The following is a 23,146-nucleotide window of genomic DNA, read 5'->3' on the forward strand; positions in this document are numbered from 1 at the left end:
CATTCTGAGCATCAAGTAGGAACATTCCAAAGCCTTTAACGGAGCGCTTGGCTGGGCCACGGAGAATGAGCAGGAGATAAAGATAGAGGGACTAGAAGTCAGATAACATGGCATCTTGAAAATGTTTGTAATAATAAGTAGAAGCAATTACATAGTTTTAAAGGGGTGGTAGTAGAAATAATCGAACTTTTATTTCAGCACTGTTGCAAAGTGTTGTGACCCAGAGGGAGTCGTGGACAGACGTAGGGAGACGAGTCTGAGATCTTTGTAGTGTCCATGAGATAAATAAAGGTGGCTTAGCATAGGGTGATGGCACAGAAAGAAGGAGAAATGGAAGATGCTTCTGAAGTATACAAGACAGTTTTTCAGAACTAAATTCAGAGAGAGAATACAGTGTCCTGGGTGACCCCCAAGTTTCTGGCATGATAAACTGAGTGGATGGGGTTCCATGACTTCACCCCATGGAAGACATGTTTTGTGAAAAGTAGATTGGGGGGGTGGGTAGTCAAGGTTGGATCTTCTATGTTGAAGGCCACCTGTATTTGGGTAACTTGTAGACACGTAGTGAGTCATTGACTAAACTGGGTCTGGCATTCAAGACAGGTCTTGAGGCTGGGCGCGGTGGCTCAAGCCTGTAATCCCAGCACTTTGGGAGGCCGAGACGGGCGGATCACGAGGTCAGGAGATCGAGACCATCCTGGCTAACACGGTGAAACCCCGTCTCTACTAAAAAATACAAAAAACTAGCCGGGCACGGTGGCGGGCGCCTGTGGTCCCAGCTACGCGGGAGGCTGAGGTAGGAGAATGGCGAAAACCCGGGAGGCGGAGCTTGCAGTGAGCTGAGATCCGGCCACAGCACTCCAGCCTGGGCGACAGAGCGAGACTCCGTCTCAAAAAAAAAAAAAAAAAAAAAAAAAAGACAGGTCTTGAGGACTGAAAAGAAACAATCACTATGATTAACCTCATTGTGTGACTTACCCAAGGCCATCCAGCAAAACTGAGGTCAGAGAATTCTTTACAAACTTCAGCACACTGAAGTGTGCCACTGCTGGCACAGGAAGGTCTGACTCCGTGGTCTCTGTTACAGGCCAATCATGGAATAAACTGAGATCCTGAGGTTTGGCTTGGTTCCCCTCCATAATTCGGGCACAGGACATTCTTGTCCTTGGCTTGGGTAATTACAGTGACTTCATTGAGGCCAATCTCCCTTTTTCTTTGACTTGCAGGACATTCACCAGAAGATCTTGAACCAACAACAACTGGCCAAGGACCAAGCAAGGAAGAAGTGCCAGGTGAGTGGGGTGGAGTCGGGGGAAATAGGATGTGCTTAAAGATACATGGCAGCTAGTTTGCGTCTCTAGGGGTTAGAACCATGACTTCCAGTAGTCCAGTGTCCTTTCTAGTCTCACTGCCCTGCCATTAGCTGACCGGATGGGTTCTGAGGACTTGGTAATTCTGGTCTTCCTCTTTCCAAATTCAAGAGTTCTGTGACCTGGGGCCAGGCTCGGTGGCTCATGCCTGTAATCCCAACACTCCAAGGTGGGTGGATCACCTGAGGTCAGGAGTTCCAGACCAGCCTGGCCAACATGGTGAAACCCTGTCTCTACTAAAAATACAAAAAATTTAGCCAGATGTGGTGGCGGGCACCTGTCATCCCAGCTACTCAGGAGGCTGAGGCAGGAGAATCGCTTGAACCCAGGAGGCAGAGGTTGCGGTGAGCCAAGATCGCACCACTGCACTCCAGCCTGGGTGACAGAACGAGACTCTATCTCAGAAAAAAAAAAAAGAGTTCTGTGGTCTTAAGGCTTTCTTACAACTTGAGGACTTCCCATCATCTTCAGTTTGGGTAACCTTATGACCCTGCTATGACAAGCTCCTCCCAATAACCCAGTTTGGGGGCTTTGGTGGAAAGAACCAGATAGCATGAAACCAGATTCAATACAATTCCCCAAACATCTGAGCACTGACCACGTGCCAGCCACCGCTCTGTGTATTTACAATACATCGTTGGCTGAAGCACACGTGTTCATGAAATTCACACGTTGTGGGACAGGAAAGACAAACCAAAAAACTAAGATGAGATGACACCAGGGAACGCAAAATACACAGGGAGAAAGGCAGGCTTGTGTAGACAACATACATTCTTCACTGCTACCTGCACCACCACCGTCTTGCTCATCTCCCAGCAGCCACTGTTGACTGTGAAACCTAATCTGGTTTGGAAGGGATTGAAACCAACCTCCGTTTGGATGGAGCTTTGCTCAGGCTGTGGGTGGGAAAGATCTATTCAAAGCTAACATCTGAGTAACTGGCATCTGAGTCAGAGGCTCTGAGTCCCAAAGGTTTGGCATTGCTCAGTTTGATGTCAATCCAGGCTTCACAAGGTGAGTGTGACGTGTTATCCTTCATGTGATAAAACTGCGTCTTAGACGGCCGGGTGCGGTGGCTCACGCCTGTAATCCCAGTACTTTGGGAGGCCAAGGCAGGTGGATCGCCCGAGGTTGGGAGTTCAAGACCAGCCTGACCAACATAGAGAAACCCCGTCTCTACTAAAAAAAAAAAAAAAAAAAAAAAAGTACAAAATTAGCCGGCATGGTGGCGCATGTTTGTCATCCCAGCTACTCGAGAGGCTGAGGCAGGAGAATCGCTTGAACCCGGGAGGCGGAGGTTGCAGTGAGCCGAGATCGTGCCATTGCACTCCAGCCTGGGCAACCAGAGTGAAACTCCATCTCAAAAACAAAACAAAACAAAACAAAACAAAAAACACTGCATCTTAGGGGTTTTATAAGTTACTGAACCGTGGCTTAGAGATAGCATAAAATAAACACACAGACTAACCTTGACAGTGGGACTGAAACAAACCTGACAAAAGCCGGGGGTCTTGCCTTCAGCCACATTAAGAAATCCCTCTGAACTCCTCCTGGACACAAGAACTACCACTTCTCGAGACCCTGTGGATCATGCACTGTGCCAGTGTGTGAGAAGCTCATGCTTCTCAATCCTATGTGGTAGTGACGGTCGTTAGTTGTCCGGTGAGACCCAGAAGCTCAGTGGCACGCTAAAATCTCACATGGTTACATTGAGGCAAGGCCGGCTTGTGCCGGAAAGACCTGACTCCAGGTGTTACCTATGTGCAAAGGCTAGGGCCATCAGAGATAGACACGCTACCCTCAAGAAGCTTATGTCATAGGGGGTCACAAACTTTCGTCATCACTAATTGGCTGGGTGTGGAAAGATATCCCTCGAAGGCTGGGCTTGGTGGCTCATGCCTGTGATCCCAGCACTTTGGGAGGCCGAGGTGGGTGGATCACCGAAGGGTGGGAGTTCGAGACCAGCCTGATCAACATGGAGAAACCCCATCTCTACTAAAAATACAAAAAGAAAAGAAAATAGCCAGAGGTGGTGGCACATGCCTGTAATTCCAGCTACTTGGGAAGTTGGGGCAGGAGAATCACTTGAACCCGGGAGAGGTAGAGGTTGTGGTGAGCCAAGATTGCACCACTGCACTCCAGCCTGGGCAACAAGAGGTTAACTCCATCTGGGAGGGAAAAAGAAAGATGTCCCTTAAAACTAAGGCAACCTAATAAATGCAGCTGTTTATCAAGCTATAGAATCAAATGTGGTATATGCATATAATAGTATATTACTTGGCATAAAAAGGAATGATGTGACTGGACAAGGTGGCTCACATCTGTGATCCCAGCACTTTGGGAGGCTGAGGCAGGCAGATCCCTTGAACCCAGGAGTTTGAGACCAACCTGGGCAATGTAGCAAGACCCCATGTCTACAAAAATTGAAATCAGCCAGGTGTGGGAGTGAGCACCTGTGGTCCCAGCGACTTGGGAGTCTGAGGCAGGAGGATTGCTTGAGTCCAGGGGGCTTTTGAGGCTGCAGTGAGCCATGATTGTGCCACTGTGCTCCAGCCTGGGTGATAAAACAAGACTGTGTCTTAAAAAATATATATACTAATACATGCTACAGATGGATGGACCTTGAAGACACTAGGCTAAATGAAAGAAACCATCACAAAAGGATACGTATTGAATGATTCCATTCATATAAAATGTCTAGAATCAGCAAATCCATTTAAATACTAAAAGTAGATTAGTGGTTGCCTAGGGCTGGGGTGAATGGGGGAAACCTAGAGGGTGAGGACTAAGGGCAGGGATTCTCTTTGAGGGTGATTAAAACGTTCTAAAATTGTAGGGATGGTTATAATCTGAATATTCTCAATCATGATTGCGCACTTTCAATACATGAATTGTATGGTTTGTGAAATTTATTTCCATAAATCTATCACAAAACTTTGGAGAAGACAGTAAGATACATCCATCTGAAGTCAGCATTGTACACGACTCCAAAACCCAGAGACAGATTTGCCCAAGGGAGATCAGTCGAGAGAAAGTCTGATTTTTTTTTTCCATACTGAGACGTCATCTTTGTGTTAGATCTTTTTTCTTTTTCTATTTCTTTCCTTCTCTGCCCCCCCACCCTCACCCACACACACAGAGTCTTACTCTGTCACTCAGGCTGGAGTGCAATGGTAGGATCTCAGCTCGCTGCAACCTCTGCCTCCCAGGTTCAAGCAATTCTCCTGTCTCAGCCTCCTGAGTAGCTGGGATTACAGGCACCCGCCTCCACGCCCAGCTAATATTTGTATTTTTAGTAGACAGGGTTTTGCCATGTTGGCCAGGCTGGTCTCGAACTCCTGACCTCAGGTGATACACCCACCTCGGCCTCCCAAAGTGCTGAGATTACAGGTTTGAGCTACTGCGCCTGGCCTAGATCTTATAAATTCTATATAACTTCAGATTCTTTAATCTCTTACATTACACGACAAATCTATTTAGTCTAATAGATCAAATGTATTATGATGCTCACAACATAGCTCCTAATGGAAATCCACCCCCACAAGGAGAGGTGTTCCTCCCCTAGTGGCTTTTTTTTTGTTTAGCTTTTTTTTTTGGACGGAGTCTCCCTGTGTCACCCAGGTCGGAGTGCAGTGGCGCGATCTCAGCTCACTGCAAGCTCCGCCTCCTGGGTTCATGCCATTCTCCTGCCTCAGCCTCCCAAGCAGCTGGGACCACAGGCACCTGCCACCACGCCTGACAAATTTTTTTGTATTTTTAGTTGGGGGGGGGTTCACCGTGTTAGCTAGGATGGTCTCGATCTCCTGACCTCGTGATCCACCCACCTTGGCCTCCCAAAGTGCTGGGATTATAGGCGTGAGCCACCGCGCCCGACCTTTTTTTTTTTCTTTCCAGATAACTAGATGCCGGTTTACATATCATGAAATCTTAAGAATACAGTTCAAGAATTTGTAAACATGAAACAATCACCACAGTCCGGTCTTAGGACTTTTCTATCACCCAAAAAAACATCCTTCGGGAAAGACAAAAGAACAAGGTGGAGAAAATTGTCCTGTTTTATTTTTGCATAATTTGGAATGATCTTAAAATTACTTTCCCTGAACCTGTTACTGTAGTGAATGACACTTACAGACTTCTTTCTAGTGTTAAATCATTCTTGATTTCCTGGAATACATGTGACATAAGCAGCATTACTTACCTTTTGATACACTTCTGGACACAGTTTGCTGGTAAATCACTTCGAATTTGGCATCTGTGTTTGAGTGAACCGGTCTGTAATCTCTTCATATACTTTGCTTGCTTTTTTTAAGTTGAGGGAAAACTCACATATCATAAAATTCATCCTAATACAATTCAGTGTTTTATGTATTAACAAAGTTGTGCCACGATCACTGCTATCTAATTTCGGGAAATTTTCATCACCCCAGAAAACCACATACCTATTAGCCGTCATCCCCCGACACCCAAGCCCTGGAAATCAGCCATCTACTTGGTGTCTGTGATTTTTGCCTTTTCTGGACCTTCCATATAAATGAAACCGGATGCTTTGTTGTATTTTGCAACTGGCTTCCTTCATTTAACATAATCTTAAAGATTTGTCAATATCATAGCCTGTTTCAGGACTTCATAACTTTTTATGGCTAAACAGTATTCCAGCCGGGCGCGGTGGCTCACGCCTGTAATTCCAGCACTTTGAGAGGCCGAGGCGGGCAGATCACGAGATCAGGAGATCGAGACCATCCTGGCTAACACGGTGAAACCCCGTCCCTAATAAAAATACAAAAAATTAGCCGGGCGAGGTGGCGGCACCTGTGGTCCAAGATACCCGGGAGGCTGAGGCAGGAGAATGGCGTGAACCTGGGACGCGGAGCTTGCAGTGAACCCAGATCATGCCACTGCACTCCAATCCAGCCTGGGCGACAAGGTGAGACTCTGCCTCAAAAAAAAAAAAAAAAAATAAAAAACTAAAAAAACTATTCCATTTACGTATATAAATGTATATAAAACACTTCTTGTTCGTTTATCACATGATGGACTGGACATTTGGGTTGTTTTTTTTGGCCATTATGAATGATGCAGCTATGGATTCTCGTGTGTGTTTGTGTAGACGTGTTTTCGATCCAGGGAGGCGTATACCTAGGAGTGGAATTGGTGGGTCATATGGCAACTGTGTTTAACTTTTTGAGGAGCTGCCAAACGGTTTTTCTAAAGTGACTGCACCGTTTTGCATCCTCACCAACACCTTAATGAAAGCTACAGTAACATTTGCTCCTGTTTTTTATTGTAACCATCCTAGTAGGTATGAAATATGCACTGTGGTTTTGATTTGAATCTCCCTAATTATGTTCAGAATCTTTTCATGTGCTAACTGGCCACTTCTGTGTCTTCAGAGAAATGTATATTCAAATCCTTGGTCCATTTTTAACTTTATTATATTGTTGATTTGCAATACTTTACTAAGGTTCTATCCAGATTATATGGAGACATGATTTAAAATATATATTTCCCTGTTCTCTGGATTATCTTTTCACACTCCTGATGTCCTTTGAAGCATAGCAGGCTTTAATTTTATGAAGATAAATTTATTTCCTTGATTGATTGTGCTTTTGGTGTTATATCTTTAAAAAAATTCCTTAACCTGGCTGGGCACGGTGGCTCATGCCTGTAATCCCAGCACTTTGGGAGGCCAAAGCAGTGGATCATGAGGTCAGGATATCCAGACCATCCTGGCCAACATGGTGAAACCCCATCTCTACAAAATAATTAGCTGGGCATGGTGGCACATGCCTGTAGTCCTAGCTACTTGAGAGGCTGAGGCCGGGGAATCCCTTGAACCTGGAGGCGGAGGTTGCAGTGAGCTGAGATCGCACCATTGCACTCCAGCCTAGTGACAGAGCAACACCCCATCTCAAAAAAAAAAAAAAAAAAAAAAAATTGGGCTTAACCCAAAATCAGAAAGTCAAAATCAGAAGGTTTACACCAATATTTCCTCTTAAGGATTTTGTAGTTACAGCTCTTAAAAACATTTAGGTCTTTAAACATTTTGAGCTAATTTTGTATATGAAATGAAGTAGAGGGCTCAACTTCATTCTTTTGTGTGTAGATAACCAGTTCTCCAGCAATATTTATTGAAAACACTATTCTTTCTCATTGTCTATATTCTTGTCTAAAATCAGAGATGTGTGAGATTACTTTTAAACTTTCAAGTCTATTCCGTTGATCTCTATATCTGACCTTATACCTGAACCACACTGACTTAATTACTGTTGCTTTATAGTTTTGAACTCAAAGTGTGATTCTCCAACTTGACTTCAAGATAGATTGGCTATTCTGGGTCTCTTGAATTTCCATGTGAATTTTAGTATCAACCAGCTTGACAATTTCTGCCAACAAAAAAGGTAGCTGGGATTTTGATAAGATTGCATTATGTCATGTAGATTAATGTTGGGTGTATGATACAGTAACAACATTAAGTCTTCAATCGATGAACACAGGGTGGTCTTTCCATTAATTTAGGGTTTTCTTAATTTTTTTCTGTTATGTTTGTGGCTTTCAGGATACAAGTCTCGTTTCATTTGTTAAATTTATTCTGAAATATTTTGTTCATGCTATTATAAGTGGAGTTCTTTTGTTTGTTTGTTTGTTTGTTTGACAGAGTTTCGCTCTTGTTGCCCAGGCTGGAGTGCAGTGGCGTGATCTCGGCTCATTGCAATCTCTGCCTCCTGGGTTCAAGCAATTCTCCTGCCTCAGCCTTCCAGTAGATGGGATTTACAGGCACATGCCACCACACCTGGCTAATTTTTTTTTGAATGTGTAGTAGAGATGGGGTTTCACCATGTTGGCCAGGCTGGTCTCAAACCCCTGACCTCAAATGATTCACCCGCCTCAGCCTCCCAAAGTGCTGGGATTACAGGCATGAGCCACTGTGCCAGACCAAGTTGTTCATTTTATTTTGTTTACTGCCAGTGTATAGAAATACTTTTGATTTTGAATAGTCTGATCTTGAATTCAGGACTTATGTTACTGGCACACTCTGCCCTGGCGCTGAGCCAGTGGTTCTGTCCTCTAAACTGGTCAGAAAATTAAATATGGCATGGCTAAGTTTATCTGGGGTGACCAACATCTCTGATTTGGATAATATACACAGTATGTTTGTGTTTCTTCTTCTCCCTCCTCTTTTGCAGGAATTTCACAAGCTGTGCAACAAGAGAGTGCCACAGCGGCAGAGACAAAAGAACAAGGTGAAGGAAATAGATTTATTCATTTGTTGCCCTCCTGGAAGAAAGCTGGGTGAGAGAAGTCCATGCAGTTCAAATGACGGGGAAATCCACTTTCCCTTTCTTCATTCTCATTTGTGTCTGGTGTGTGAGTCCTTTCCCTAAGGGATCTTGGGATCAGCACCATGGACAGAACCTTGCATGTTCTCTGATTATTCACACTACTGTTTTTTGATTTTTAACTGAAAAATAAGAATTGTATATATTTACGGGGTCATGAGGCTTCAGTACATGTATATATTATAGAATGATCAAATCGGGGTAACTAGCACATCCATCACCTCAAATATTCTTTGTGCTGAGAAAATTTTATTTATTTTGAGACGGAGTTTTGTTCTTGTGGCCCAGGCTGGAGTGCAATGGCGTGATCACGGCTCACTGCAACCTCCGCTTCCCGGGTTCAAGCGATTCTCCTGCCTCAGCCTCCCAAGTAGCTGGGGCTACAGGAGTGCACCACCACACCCGGTTAATTTTGTATTTTTAGTAGACACGTGGTTTCTGCATGTTGGTCAGGCTCGTCTCGAACTCCCGACCTCGTGTGATCTGCCTGCCTCAGCCTCCCAAAGTGCTAGGATTACCAGCTTGAGCCACCGTGCCCAGCCATGCTGAGAACATTTAAAATCCTCTTTTAGCTATTTTGAAATATACATTGTTATTAACCAGTCACCACTGTTGTGCAGTAGAACACCAGAACTTACTCCTCCTGTCTAGCTGTAACTTTGTACCTGTTGACTAATGTTTTCCACCTTTCCCGGTCCACTGTCTGCCCCACCAGCCTCTGGTAACTACCGTTCCACCTTCCAATTCTGAGTTAGACATTTTTAGGTTCCACATGTCAGATCCTCTGGTATTTCTCGGTGCCTGGCTTACTTCACTTAACATAATGTCCTCTAGGTTCCTTGACGTTGTAGCAAATGACAGAATTTCCTGTGTGTTTGGGCTGAATAACCCATTGTGTATATATACCACATCTTTTTTGTTTTGTTTTGTTTTGAAAGGGATTCTCGCTCTGTCACCCAGGCTGGAATGCAGTATCACAATCTCAGCTCACCACAACCTCCACCTCCTGGGTTCACGCCATGCTCCTGCCTCAGCCTCCTGAGTAGCTGGGACTACAGGCACCCACTACCATGATGCCTGGCTAATTTTTGTATTTTTAGTAGAGACGGGGTTTCACCGTGTTGGCCAGGATGGTCTCGATCTCTTGACCTCGTGATCCACCCACCTCGGCCTCCCAAAGTACTGGGATTACAGGCGTGAGCCACCGTGTCCGGCCAAAATCCTTTTCATTTCTTTAAGGTTGTTGTGACCCTCTTTCATTCCCGACTACAGTAATTTTAGCTGTCTGGTTTTTTTGTTTTTCTTCTTGGTCAGTCTGGGTAAAGGTTTGTCAATTTTGTTCTTTTCAAAGGACAAACTGCTGGGTTTGTTTTCTCTATTGTATTTCCATTCTGTATTTTGTTTACTTCTGTTCTTTATTCCCGTTCTCTGTCCATTTTGGGGTTAGTTTGCTGCTCACTAACCCCAAAAAGGGTTCTTTGCTGCTTTAAGGTGGGAAGTTATGTTATATTTCAGATCTTTCTTGGGCATTTATAGCTATAAATTTTCCTTTATGCACGGCTCTATCTACACACCGTAAATACTGCTGTGTTTTGTTTCCACTCATTTCAAAGTATTTAATTCCCTTTTGTTTACCCGCTTTGACCTATTGAGGTCACACGATTGTGGCTTCACTTCTATGTATTTGGAAATTTTCAAATTTTCTTACTGATTTCTAATCTTATTTCATTGTGTTAAGAGAGCATACTTTGTATAATTTCAAAGCACATCAACTTGAAGCATGTTTTATGCCTGATATGTCTATCTTGGAGAAGGTCTGTTTGCAGTTGAGAAGGGCATATTTTCTGCTTTTGGGTGGAGCGTTCGCTCGATATCTGCCTCCACTGTTTTCCATGTCGGTACATAGCATCACTATATGCCTGGTCATTTACACCAAAAGCTTCAAGTCATTTTCTGGTTTGCTTTTGAGATGGAGTCTCACTCTGTCTCCCAGTATGGAGTGCAGTGGTGCAATTTTGGCTCACTCCACCTCCCAGGTTTAAGCAATTCTCGTGCCTCGACTTCCTAAGTAGCTGTATTTTTTAATATTTCTTTTCTCCATCTTATATCTAGCAAATCAGAAAATCACATGGTCTCTACCTGTAATATATGACCCATTTGTTCAGTTTTTCCCATCTGCTGTATTTAAAGGCATTTCATTCGTATCTCAAACGCAATTCATTTTCACATACAATCCATTTTTCATACAATAACCAAGGTGATCTAAAAATTTACATCTGTAACTTTACTCCCTTGCTTAAAAATCCTTAAATGGTTTTTATTCTGTTTGTGGTTTTTTGAAAAATAATTTTTCTCTAATTTACAAGACAAAGACCACCCTAATGATTATTCTTTAAAATGGCAAATCTATTCTCATAGATCCTAAGAGGAATTTGTATTTAGCCTCACATGGTAACTATGTCCTGATAAATATATATATAGTGGTTATTCTCAGTCAGTGGTTGCTACTATGTGCCAGAGGCTGTGTTATTACTCTACTAAATCATCTCCACAGCAACTCGACAACATAGGAATAATTTCTTTGCTTTTGTAGATGAACATCCAGAAACATGTAACCTCAGTAATTGATGAAGATCTTACAAGTAGTATATGACAATTCACATTTGAATCCTGTGTCTGACTCAAATCCTTAATTCTTTTTTTAAGAGGCAGAGTTTTGCTATATTGCTGAGACTGCAATGCAGTGGCTATCCACAAGCACAGCTGTGGCACACTACAGCCTCAAACTGCTGGGCTCGAGTGATCCTCCTGCCTCAGCCTCCCGCGTAGCTGGGACTACAGGCATGTATCACAACATCTGGCTCTAAGATCCTTAATTCTTAACTGTAGGTTTTACCCCTCATTTAATTTTTGTATTCTTATTAATTTTGAGACAGGGTCTCCCTCTGTCACCCAGGCTGGAGTGCAGTGGCATGATCTCAGCTCACTGCAACCTCCGCCTCCCAGGTTCAAGTGATTCTCCTGCCTCAGCCTCCTGAGTAGCTGGGATTACAGGCACATGTCACCATGCCTAGCTAATTTTTGTATTTTTTTTAGTAGAGACTGGGTTTTATCATATTGGTCAGGCTGGTCTTGAACCCCTAACCTCAGGTGATCTGCCCGCCTCGGCCTCCCAAAGTGCTGGGATTACAGGCATGAGCCACCGTGCCTGACCTACCCCTCATTTTAATAACTTGCGCAAGGCTCTCCAAGGAGAAATGAGCCTGGGACTCTCACCCTCAAGCCTTGAATTAGTGCTCATTGTACTAGCACACTCGGTCTTCTAGCTGAGCCAGTGGTTGCCATGCTTTAAACTGGCCAGAAAATTAAATACAGCATGACTGAGCTTATCTTGGGGGTGTCTGACATATCTGATTTGAATAATAAACACAAGTATGTTGGAATTCATTCTTCTTTTGCAGAAATTTCACAAGCTATGGAACAAGAAGGTGCCACAGCAGCAGAGACAGAAGCACAAGGTGAGGGAAACAGATTTATTCCTTGGTTGCCCTCCTGGAAGAAAGTTGGGTGAAAGAAGTGTAAGTAGCTCTTAGTTGCAAGGGCATGTAGCTCTCGATTGCCTTCTTCATTCCTCTCCTTTGTCTCTGGTGTCAACTCCTTCCCCTTCATGCCTTGATCGGTCCCATGGATAGAGCTTGCCACTGTCTTACCTATGATTATTCCAGTCAGATACTATGAAGACAAAATTCTAAAGAACTCCATAATTCTAGGGACTCTGAGTCAATCATAACTCTATTTTGATGGATGCTAAATATATGGCCAAGAGTAGTCAAGGGCTTTCTTCAAACTTAAGTGGCAGTAATTATTTTCTTAATTCCTTCTATCAACTAATACGTACATGAACACCTGCCTTTGAAGAATTGTGATGGAATTACAGTGGTAAGAAAAACATGTCTTGCCTTCATGACTTTTTTTTTTTTTTGAGAAGGAGTCTCGCTCTGTCACCCAAGCTGGAGTGCAGTGGCCTGATCTTGGCTCACTGAAACCTCTGCCTCCCGGGTTCAAGCGATTCTTCTGCCTCAGACTCCCGAGTAGCTGGGATTACAGGTGCACACCACCGTGCCTGGCTGGTTTTTGTATTTTTAGTAGAGATGGGGTTTCACCATATTGGCCAGGCTGGTCTCGAACTCCTGACCTCGTGATCTGCCCGCGTTGGCCTCCCAAAGTGCTGGGATTACAGGCGTGAGCCACCAAGCCAACCTAACCCTCATTTTAATAACTTGTGCAAGGCTCTCCAAGGAGAAATGAGCCTGGGACTCTCACCCTCAAGTCTTGAATTAGTGCTCATTGTACTAGCACACTCGGTCTTCTAGCTGAGCCAGTGGTTGCCATGCTTTAAACTGGCCAGAAAACTACATATGGCGTGACTGAGCTTATCTTGGGGGTGTCTGACATATCTGATTTGAATAACAAACACAAGTACGTTGGAATTCATTCTTCTTTTGCAGAAATTTCACAAGCTATGGAACAAGAAGGTGCCACAGCAGCAGAGACAGAAGAACAAGGTGAGGAAAACAGATTTATTCTTTGGTTGCCCTCCTGGAAGAAAGTTGGGTGAAAGAAGTGTAAGTAGTTTAGTTGCAAGGGTATGTAGTTTCGATTGCCTTTCTTCATTCTCATTTGTCTCTGGTGTCAACCCCTTCCCTTCACGCTCTCGATCGGTCCCATGGATAAAGCTATGCACGTTTACTGTGATTATCTACAGTCAGATACTATGAAGACAAAATTCTAAAGAACTCATAATTCTAGGGGACTGAGTCAAATCACAACTTTGTTTGATGGATGCTAAACATATGGCCAAGAGTAGTCAAGTGCTTTCTTCAAACTGTTTCCTGATTTTCTTTCTACCCTCTCTGACTTCAGAATGTGGAGGTGACAAATGGGACTACAAGAGTCACGTGGTGACCAAATTCGCTGTGAAAGAGGATGTACATCGTGGTTTTGAAAAAACTGCTGACTGGCCAGAAATGCAAATGTTGGCTGGTGCTTTTAATTCAGACCAATGGGGCTTCCGGCCTCACACGGTGGTTCTACACGGAAAGTCAGGAATTGGGAAATCGGCTCTGGCCAGAAGGATCGTGCTGTGCTGGGCACAAGGTGGACTCTACCAGGGAATGTTCTCCTACGTCTTCTTCCTCCCCGTTAGAGAGATACAGCAGAAGAAGGAGACCAGTGTCGCAGAGTTCATCTCCAGGGAATGGCCAGACCCCCAGGCTCCAGTGACGGAGATCATGTCCCGACCGGAAAGGCTGTTGTTCATCATTGATGGTTTCGATGACCTGGGCTCTGTCCTCAACAGTGACACGAAGCTCTGCAAAGACTGGGCTGAGAAGCAGCCCCCATTCATCCTCATTCAGAGTCTGCTGAGGAAAGTCCTGCTCCCTGAGTCCTTCCTGATGGTCACCGTCAGAGACGTGGGCATAGAGAAGCTCAAGTCGGAGGTCGTGTCTCCCCGTTACCTGTTTGTTAGAGGAATCACCGCAGAACAAAGAATCCACTTGCTCCTCGAGCGCGGGATCGGTGAACATCAGAAGACGCAAGGGTTGTGTGCGATAATGAACAACCGTAAGCTGTTCGACCAGTGTCAGGTCCCTGCCGTGGGCTCTCTGATCTGCGTGGCTCTGCAGCTGCAGGACGTGGTGGGGGAGAGCATCGCCCCCTTCGGCCAAACGCTCACAGGCTTGTACGCCGCTTTTGTGTTTCATCAGCTCACCCCTCGAGGCGTGGCCCGGCGCTGCCTCAATCTGGAGGAGAGAGTTGTGCTGAAGCGTTTCTGCCGCATGGCTGTGGAGGGAGTGTGGAACATGAAGTCTGTGTTTGATGGTGACGACCTCATGGTTCATGGACTCGGGGAGTCTGAACTCCGTACTCTGTTTCACATGAATATCCTTCTCCGAGACAGCCACTGCGAGGAGTTCTACACCTTCTTCCACCTGAGTCTCCAGGACTTCTGTGCCGCCTTGTACTACGTGTTGGAGGGGCTGGAGATCGAGCCAGCTCTCTGCCCTCTGTTCGTTGAGAAGACGAAGAGGTCCATGGAGCTTCAACAAGCAGGCTTCCACATCCACTTGCTTGGGATGAAGCGTTTCTTGTTTGGCCTGGTGAGCGAAGACGTAAGGAAGCCACTGGAGGTCCTGCTGGGCTGTCCCGTTCCCCTGGGGGTGAAGCAGAAGCTTCTGCACTGGGTGTCTCTGTTGGGTCAGCAGCCCAATGCGGCCGCCCCGGGAGACACCCTGGATGCCTTCCGCTGTCTTTTCGAGACTCAAGACAAAGAGTTTGTTCGCTCGGCATTAAACGGCTTCCAAGAAGTGTGGCTTCCGATTAACCAGAACCTGGACTTGATAGCATCTTCCTTCTGCCTCCAGCACGGTCCGTATCTGCGGAAAATTCGGGTGGATGTCAAAGGGATCTTCCCAAGAGATGAGTTAGCTGAGGCGTGGCCTGTGGTTCCTCGATGGTGAGTACCGCAGGCAATTTTATCCTATGCCTTGTGCTGAGCTCTGTGTCCCTGCTCCTGGGGCTTGACAGGACTTCCAGGGACTTCAAGGTCCCAGATAATTCTTTTAGGATGAATCGCCCAGGTTATGTCCAGCTGGCTAAAATGCCAGGACCCGAATCTGGCTCATTGTCCATACCTGGGAAAGGTCTTTCAAAATTCAGGGCCCCGCCGAAGACTCTAAAGGAAAGGATCTGGGGTTGAAACCCAGGAATATGTGGTTTATTTTATTATTTTTGAGACAGAGTCTCACTCTGTTGCCCAGGCTGGAGTGCAGTGGTACGATCTCGGCTCACTGCAAACTCCACCTCCCAGGCTCAAGTGATTCTTCTGCCTCAGCCTCCTGAGTAGCTGGGACTGCAGGTACACACCACCACACCCAGCTAATTTTTGTAATTTTAGTAGAGATGGGATTTTTGCCATGTTGGCCAGGCTGGTCTCGAACTCCTGACCTCAGGTGATCCACCGGCCTCAGCCTCCCAAAGTGCTGGGATGACAGGTGTGAGCAAGCTTCTCCTGTCAATGTGATCACTCGGGTTTGTGGACTGCTTGTTTGGTATGGAGTCCAGGGCCATGCTGTCCAGTAGAGGTTTCTGTGATGGAAATATTCCATGTGCCTTGTCCAGAAAGACAGCCACCAGCCTCATAAGCCTGTTGAGCATCTGAAATGTGGTAAGTGAGACTGTGGAGGCGAAACTTATCTTACACCATTTCAACTCATTTGTATTTTTTTTTTTTTTTTGAGACAGTCTCACTCTGTTGCCAAGGCCAGAGTACAGTGGCACAATATCAGCTCACTGCAACCTCTGCCTCCCAGGTTCAAGTGATTCTCTTGACTCAGCCTCCCGAGTAGCTGGGATTGTAGGCGGCACCACCACACCTGGCTAACTGTTCTATTTTTTGTACAGATGGGGTTTCACTATGTTGGCCAGTCTGATCTCAAACTCCTGACCTCAGCCTCCCAAAGTGCTGGGATTACAGGCATAAGGCACCGTGCCTGGCCTCGTTTGTATTTAAATAGTCGCACGTAGCTGATGCTTACTGAATAATGCCGGTCTAGAAAACACACTTTTCTGGACCATCTCAGCGTCATCCTATGACCCAGAACACAGCAGCAAAGAATGTGGACAGGCTGGATGGAAGAGGATTGCTCGAGGCCAGGTTTTTGAGACCAGCCTGGGCAACAAAGTAAGACCCTATCTGTGGACAGGCTGGGTGCAGCAGCTCATACCTGTAATCCCAGCACTTTGGGAGGACGAGGGAAGAGGATTGCTTGAGGCCAGGTTTTTGAGACCAGCCTGGGCAACAAAGTGAGCCCCTGTCTCTACAAGAAAATTTAAAACTAGCCAGGGTGGAGGTGTGAGCCTGTGGTCCCAGCTCCTCAGGAGGCTGAGGCAGGGAGATCACTTGAGCCTAGGAACTGAATGCTTCAGTGAGTTATGATCACACCATTTCACTCCAGCTTAGGTGACAGGGTGAGACCCTGTCCCTGGAAAAAAAAAATGAATAATAAAAAGAATGTGGGGCCGGGCGCGGTGGCTCAAGCCTGTAATCCCAGCACTTTGGGAGGCTGAGACGGAGGATCAAGCAAAAGTCAGGAGATCGAGACCATCCCATAACACTTCTGTGAAACCCTGTCTCTACTTCAAAAAAAAAATATAAAAACTTAGCCGGGCGAGGCATGGCCTAACAACCTGTTTTCTTACCCAGGAGGCTGAGGCAGGAGACCGGCGTAACCCGGAGGTGGAGCCTGCAGAGCTGGAGATCCGCCACTGTGACTCCAGAGTCTGGCGACAGAGCGAGACTCTGTCTCAAAAAAAATAAATAAATAAAAATAAAAAAATAAAAAGAATGTGGACATTCCCTGGTGGTCTAGTTGTTAGGAAAGTTTTTTTTTTAAAGTGAACGTGGCCACCCATCTGCTAATATGTGAAGCCCAGGTCTGCTGCTTCGTGGCAGTGTGACCTTGGGCAAGTTACTCTGCTGCTCTGTGCCTCAGTTTCCCCATCTGTAAAACAGAGGTCATGGCAGCTACCTATCCAGTTGTCAGGAGACAGTATACACAGCCACAGCACTCAGGAACTGGGCCTGGCACTCACTAACAGATGTCAGCTAATGATACTACCAGAGCTAAATGGAGTGCTGGTGTATATGGTACACTGGGCAAACCTGGATTTTAGCTTTGCCACTAACTAGCCCTGTTGCCATTGGCAATATGGCGGAAATGGCATCAACCTCACGGGTTTAAAACAGCATCAGATTCTCAAGTGGGGCTGGGCATGGTGACTCATGTCTGTAATCCCTGTACTTTGGGAGGCCGAGGCAGGTGGATCACCTACTACAAAAATTAGCCAGACATGCTGGTAAGTGCCTGTAATCATAGCTACTAGAGAGGCTGAGGCAGGAGAATTGCTGGAACCCAGGAGGAAGAGATTGCAGTGAGCCGAGATGATGCCACAGCACTCCAGCCTGGGCAACAGAGTCAGACGCTGTCTTTAAAAAAAAAAAAAAAAAAAAAGCCGGGTGTGGTGGCTCACTCCTGTAATCCCAGCACTTTGGGAGGCCAAGGCAGGTGGATCACCTGAGGTCGGGAGTTCAAGACCAGCCTGACCAATATGGAGAAACCCTGTCTCTACTAAAAATACAAAATTAGCCAGGCATGGTGGCGCATGCCTGTAATCCCAGCTACTCGGGAGGCTGAGGCAGGAGAATCGCTTGAACCCAGGAGGCGGAGGTTGCGATGAGCCGAGATCGTGCCATTGCACTCCAGCCTGGGCAAAAAGAGTGAAACTCCGTCTCAAAAAAAAAAAAAACACCTCACATGAAACAGGTCCAGCACAACACCTGGTGTGTGCTAAGGCCTTGATAACATAGCAGCTACCCTTGGTTGGAAAACAATTAAGTACAGATGCTTGCTTTGTGAGAGAAGAGCTCATGTCAGTGCAGAAAAAGATTGGCTTGCCCATTATGTTCTTTCCACAATCAGGGGAGTTACAACCTGGGCAATTTTCCTGTAGATTGACTGAAAATGTACACAGCCACAAGGCTAAGCACTGAGATGGGAAATTTACATGTCATGAAAAATCACAGCTACTTGTGTTCACAAACCTCGTGCTACGCTTACCATTCACTTTTTTCTCTTTTTTTTTTTTTTTTTTTTTGAAACAGTCTCCCTCTGTTGCCCCAGACTGGAGTGCGGTGGCGTGATCTCGGCTCACTGCAACCTCCATCTCCTGGGTTTAAGCAATTTTCCTGCCTCAGCCTCCCAAGTGAGATTACAGACACATACCACCATGCCCGGCTAATTTTTTGCATATTTAGTAGAGACAGGGTTTCACCATGCTGGCCAGGCTGGTCTCAAACGCCTGACCTCAGGTGATCTGTCCACCCTGGCTTCCCAAAGTGCTGAGATTACAAGCGTGAGCCCCCACGCCCGGCTGTATTCACCTTTTTCTTTGATAAATAATTGTGTGTATTTATGGGGTATGCTGTCATAGCTTGGTACATGTATATACACTGTTGAATAATTAAATCAAGATAATACATCTATGATCTTACCCTCTGTATAACTTTTTGTAGTGAGAATATATTAAAATTACCCTTTTAGCAATTTTAAGATACACATTATTTATTATAATCACCCTGCTGCGCAGTATGTCACTAAAACTTATTCCTCCTAACTGAAATTTTGTATCCTTTGACCAACATCTCCTGAGTCCCTCCCTCCCAGTCTCTGGTAACCACCATTTCACTGTTTCTGTGAGGTTCATGTTCTTAGATTCTATGTGTGAGGAAGATCAGGCAGTATGTGTCCTTCCGTGTGCCTGGCTTGTTTCACTTAGTGTCCTCCAGGGTCATCTATTCATCTTTTTTTTTTTTTTGAGACAGAGTCTTGCTCTGTCACCCAGGCTGGAATGCAGTGGCAAGATCTTGGCTCACTGCAATATCTGCCTCCTGGGTTCAAGCAGTTCTGCCTCAGCCTCCTGGGTAGCTGGAATACAGTTGCCCACCACCACACCCGGCTAACTTTTGTATTTTTAGTAGAGACGGGGTTTCACCATGTTGGTCAGGCTGGTCTCAAACTCCTGACCTTGTGATCCTCCCGCCTCAGCCTCCCAAAGTGCTGGGATGACAGGCGTGAGCCACCGCGCCCGGCCTCTGTTTCTTTTATTCTTCAGGGCAAACCCATGAGGTTAGCTCCCTGTTCACACACGTGGGAAGGTACAAACTCAGACAGGAGATGATTGCCAGTGGACGGGAGACTAATGGCTCCAATTTTTAGGTGGACAGTACAATATTAACTACAGGCACGACATTGTACAGCAGATCTCTAGAACTTTTTCATCTCACATAACTGACACTTCACAGCCACGGAACAATAATCTCCATCTCCCCGGCTCTCCAGTCACCTGGCAGCCTCCATTCTACTTTCTGTAATTTTAGATATTTCAAAGTAGAATCATGAGCCGAGTGTGGTGGTGGCTCACACCTGTCATCCCAGCACTTTGGGAGGCCGAGGCAGGTGGATCACCTGAGGTCAGGAGTTCGAGACCAGCCTGACCAACACGGTGAAACCCCGTCTCTACTGAAAATACAGAAGTTGGCTGGGCGTGGTGGTGGGCACCTGTAATCTCAGCTACTTGGGAGGCTGAGGCAGGAAAATCACTTGAACTTGGGAGGCAGAGGTTGCAGTGAGCCAAGATCATGCCACTGCACTCCAGCCTGGGCGACAGAGACTCCGTCTCCAAAACAAAGTAGAATCATGCAGTATTTTTCCTTCTGTGACTGGTATAGCTCACCTAACACAGTATCTTCCAGGTTCATCCACGCTGTCAAAAACGGTAGAATGTCTTCCTTTAAGGATCAGTAATACTCGGTTTACGTATGTATAGCATGTTTTTGTGTTTTTGTTTTTGTTTTTTTGAGATGGAGTTTCCCTCTTGTTGCCCAGGCTGGAGTGCAATGGCGCGGTCTAGGCCCACCGCAACCTCTGCCTCCCAGGTGCAAGCGATTCTCCTGCCTCAGCCACCCGAGGAGCTGGGATTACACGCATGAACCACCACGCCTGGCTAATTTTGTATTTTTAGTAGAGACGGGGTTTCTCCACGTTGAGGCTGGTCTCCAACTCCTGACCTCAGGTGATCTGCCCGCCTCGGCCTCACAAAGTGCTGAGATTACAGGTGTGAGCCACTGCGCCTGGCCGTATCACATGTTGTTTATCTGTTCATCCATGGATGGACATGTAAGTTTTCCACATCTGAGCTGTTATGAATAATGTCAGAGTGAGCGCGGGAGACCAAATACCTCTTCTGCATCCTGACCTCAGTTCTTCTGGGCTTACACCCAGAGATAGGATTGCTAGGTCCTACAGTAGCTCTATTTTAATATTTTTTAAGGAACCTCTGTACTGTTTTCCAAAGCTGTTGCACAGTTTTACGTTCAAGTGGAGCTGGAATTGAAGCAAAGACCTGATGCAGGGCCAGGCACGGTGGCTCGCACCTGTAATCTCAGCACTTTGGGAGGCCGAGGCAGGGGCAGGTCATGAGATCAGGAGTTTGAGACCAGTCTGGCCAACATGGTGAAACCCCATCTCTATTAAAAATGCAAAAATTAGCTGCGTATGGTGGAGGGCGCCTGTAGTCCCAGCTACTTGGGAGGCTGAGGCAGGAGAATCGCTTGAACCCAGGAGGCAGAAGTTGCAGTGAGCTGAGATCACGCCACTGCACTGCAGCCTGGTGACAGAGTGAGACTCCATCTCAAAAAAAAAAGATCTGACTCAGGAGCTGGCAGTTCCTAGTCATGCCTGCATACCCCCTCGGGTATCAATATATCCAGGAGGCAGGGTGGATGCAGGGCTAGTCGTGCAAAGCGTGATGGCAGCCGCTAAGTTGCCTCAGAGTCTCTAAAGCTGCCCCGGTCTCACCTCGATAGCTCAGTCCCTCTCCTCCGACATGTTGCCACGATTGTTCACCTTAAACTCCATCCCACAAGCCCATATTTCTGTCCCCCCCAACATAGGATGTGCCTCGATAGCTCTGTCCCTCTCCGACATGTTACCACAATTGCTCATATTAAACTCCATCCCACGAACCCCTGTTTCCATCCCCTGATGTAGGATGCGGGGTAAGACCCTCATGGAGGATCAGTGGGAAGATTTCTGCTCTGTGCTCAGCACCCACCCCCACCTGCGGCAGCTGGACCTGGGCAGCAGCATCCTGACAGAGCGGGCCATGAAGACCCTGTGTGCCAAGCTGAGGCATCCCACCTGCAAGATACAGACCCTGAGGTAAGGCTGCCCACCCCCTACGAGAGAATCACGTCCCATGACGCTGTCCCAGCTCTCCCCTACCTCCTGAGAGGAGACCCATCTGAAACCCCTCAAGCTCAGCCTGAGGGCGTCAGTGCCACCCAAGGTGTAGGAACCAAGTTCCCAAAAGCACAGAGTGGGGAGTTGCTAAAGACCTTGTGATCGGCCGGGTGCAGTGGCTCACGCCTGTAATCCCAACATTTTGGGAGGCTGAGGCGGGAGGATCACAAGGTTAGGAGTTCGAGACCAGCCCGGCCAACATAGTGAAACCCCAACTCTACTAAAAATAAAAAAAAAATTAGCAGGGCATGGTGGTACGTGCCTGTAATCCCAGCTACTTGAGAGGCTGAGGCAGGGGAATTGCTTGAACCAGGGAGGTGGAGGTTACAGTGAGCCAAAATCGCACCACTGCACTCCAGCCTGGGCAACAGAGCGAGACTCTATCTCAAACAAAAAAAACAAAAACCTTGTGGTGTTACTAGAGCAGGTTCCTTGACACCAGGTTTGGACGGGTTTGGATGGATTAAGCTCTTCAAGGCAGGGATTGTTAATACTGCTTCATACACTATTCCCAGTAGCTGGCCCATCACAGGCACTCAGGTATTCGTTGCTTTACAAGGAAATACAATTAGAAATTTGCAAGTTAGAATGGGAGAAGGATGGGAAGGATAAGTGAGGTCACAACAAAACGTCACCAGTGTCAAAGGCATCTCCCCTTTTCCGTCTCCTGCAGGTTTAGGAACGCGCAGATTGCCTCTGGTCTGCAGCACCTCTGGAGAACCCTCATTGCCAACCGTAACCTAAGATCCCTCAATTTGGGAGGCACCCACCTGAAAGAAGAGGATGTAAGGATGGCGTGTGAAGCCTTAAAACACCCAAAATGTTTGTTGGAGTCTTTGAGGTACGTCTCTGGTAGGGCTTTTGCCTTTTGTTTCTTCGTTTTTACTTTTGTTTGAAATAATTACAGAAAGAGCCAAAAATTAAAGAGCTGAAAAAGTTTTGGTGGTGGATGGGGGTGATGGTTGCAGGAGTTTAATATATGGTGCACTAATAATTAAAATAGTCCATTTTCAGTTATAAATACTTTATCACAATAAAAACAACTCAAAGTTTCATTTAAAAATTTTTATGCTTGGGAGGCTGAGGCAGGGGGCGGATCACAAGGTCAGGAGATCAAGACCATCCTGGCTAACACGGTGAAACCTCGTCTCTACTAAAAATACAAAAAATTAGCTGGTGTGGTGAGCGCCTGTAGTCCCAGCTACTCCGGGAAGAGCTCAGGCAGGAGAATGGCCTGAACCTGGGAGGCGGAGCTTGCAGTGAGCCCAGAGGGCGCCACTGCACTCCAGCCTGGGTGACAGAGTGAGATTCCATCTCAAAAGAAAAAGGTATACGAGGCAGGTCTCGTTTGGTTGCTTAATCTGGTCTTTTTTTTTTTTTTGAGACAGTCTTGCAGCTCCGCCTCCCGGGTTCGCGCCATTCTCCTGCCTAACCTCCAATATGAGAACACAGTCTCACTCCTACCTCATTTCCCTTATATTTTCTTTTTAGTAGAGACAGGGTTTCACCATAATAC

The 23,146-nt window shown here is 46.2% G+C and overlaps 1 protein-coding gene across 1 annotated transcript in view; it reads left to right on the forward strand.

The window, feature by feature from the left end:
- The window catches only part of NLRP5 (NLR family pyrin domain containing 5), a 72,610-nt gene that overhangs the window by 24,013 nt on the left and 25,451 nt on the right, over positions 1–23,146 (forward strand). The window contains exons 4-10 of the mRNA XM_031660385.1: positions 1,227–1,292; positions 8,555–8,611; positions 12,169–12,225; positions 13,216–13,272; positions 13,631–15,224; positions 21,379–21,549; positions 22,304–22,471. Of these exons, the coding sequence (XP_031516245.1) occupies positions 1,227–1,292; positions 8,555–8,611; positions 12,169–12,225; positions 13,216–13,272; positions 13,631–15,224; positions 21,379–21,549; positions 22,304–22,471 (2,170 nt within the window). The remainder of the gene's footprint in view (positions 1–1,226; positions 1,293–8,554; positions 8,612–12,168; positions 12,226–13,215; positions 13,273–13,630; positions 15,225–21,378; positions 21,550–22,303; positions 22,472–23,146) is intronic.

Source organism: Papio anubis, chromosome 20 (assembly GCF_008728515.1).
Source record: "Papio anubis isolate 15944 chromosome 20, Panubis1.0, whole genome shotgun sequence".
NCBI classification, from domain to species: domain Eukaryota; kingdom Metazoa; phylum Chordata; class Mammalia; order Primates; family Cercopithecidae; genus Papio; species Papio anubis.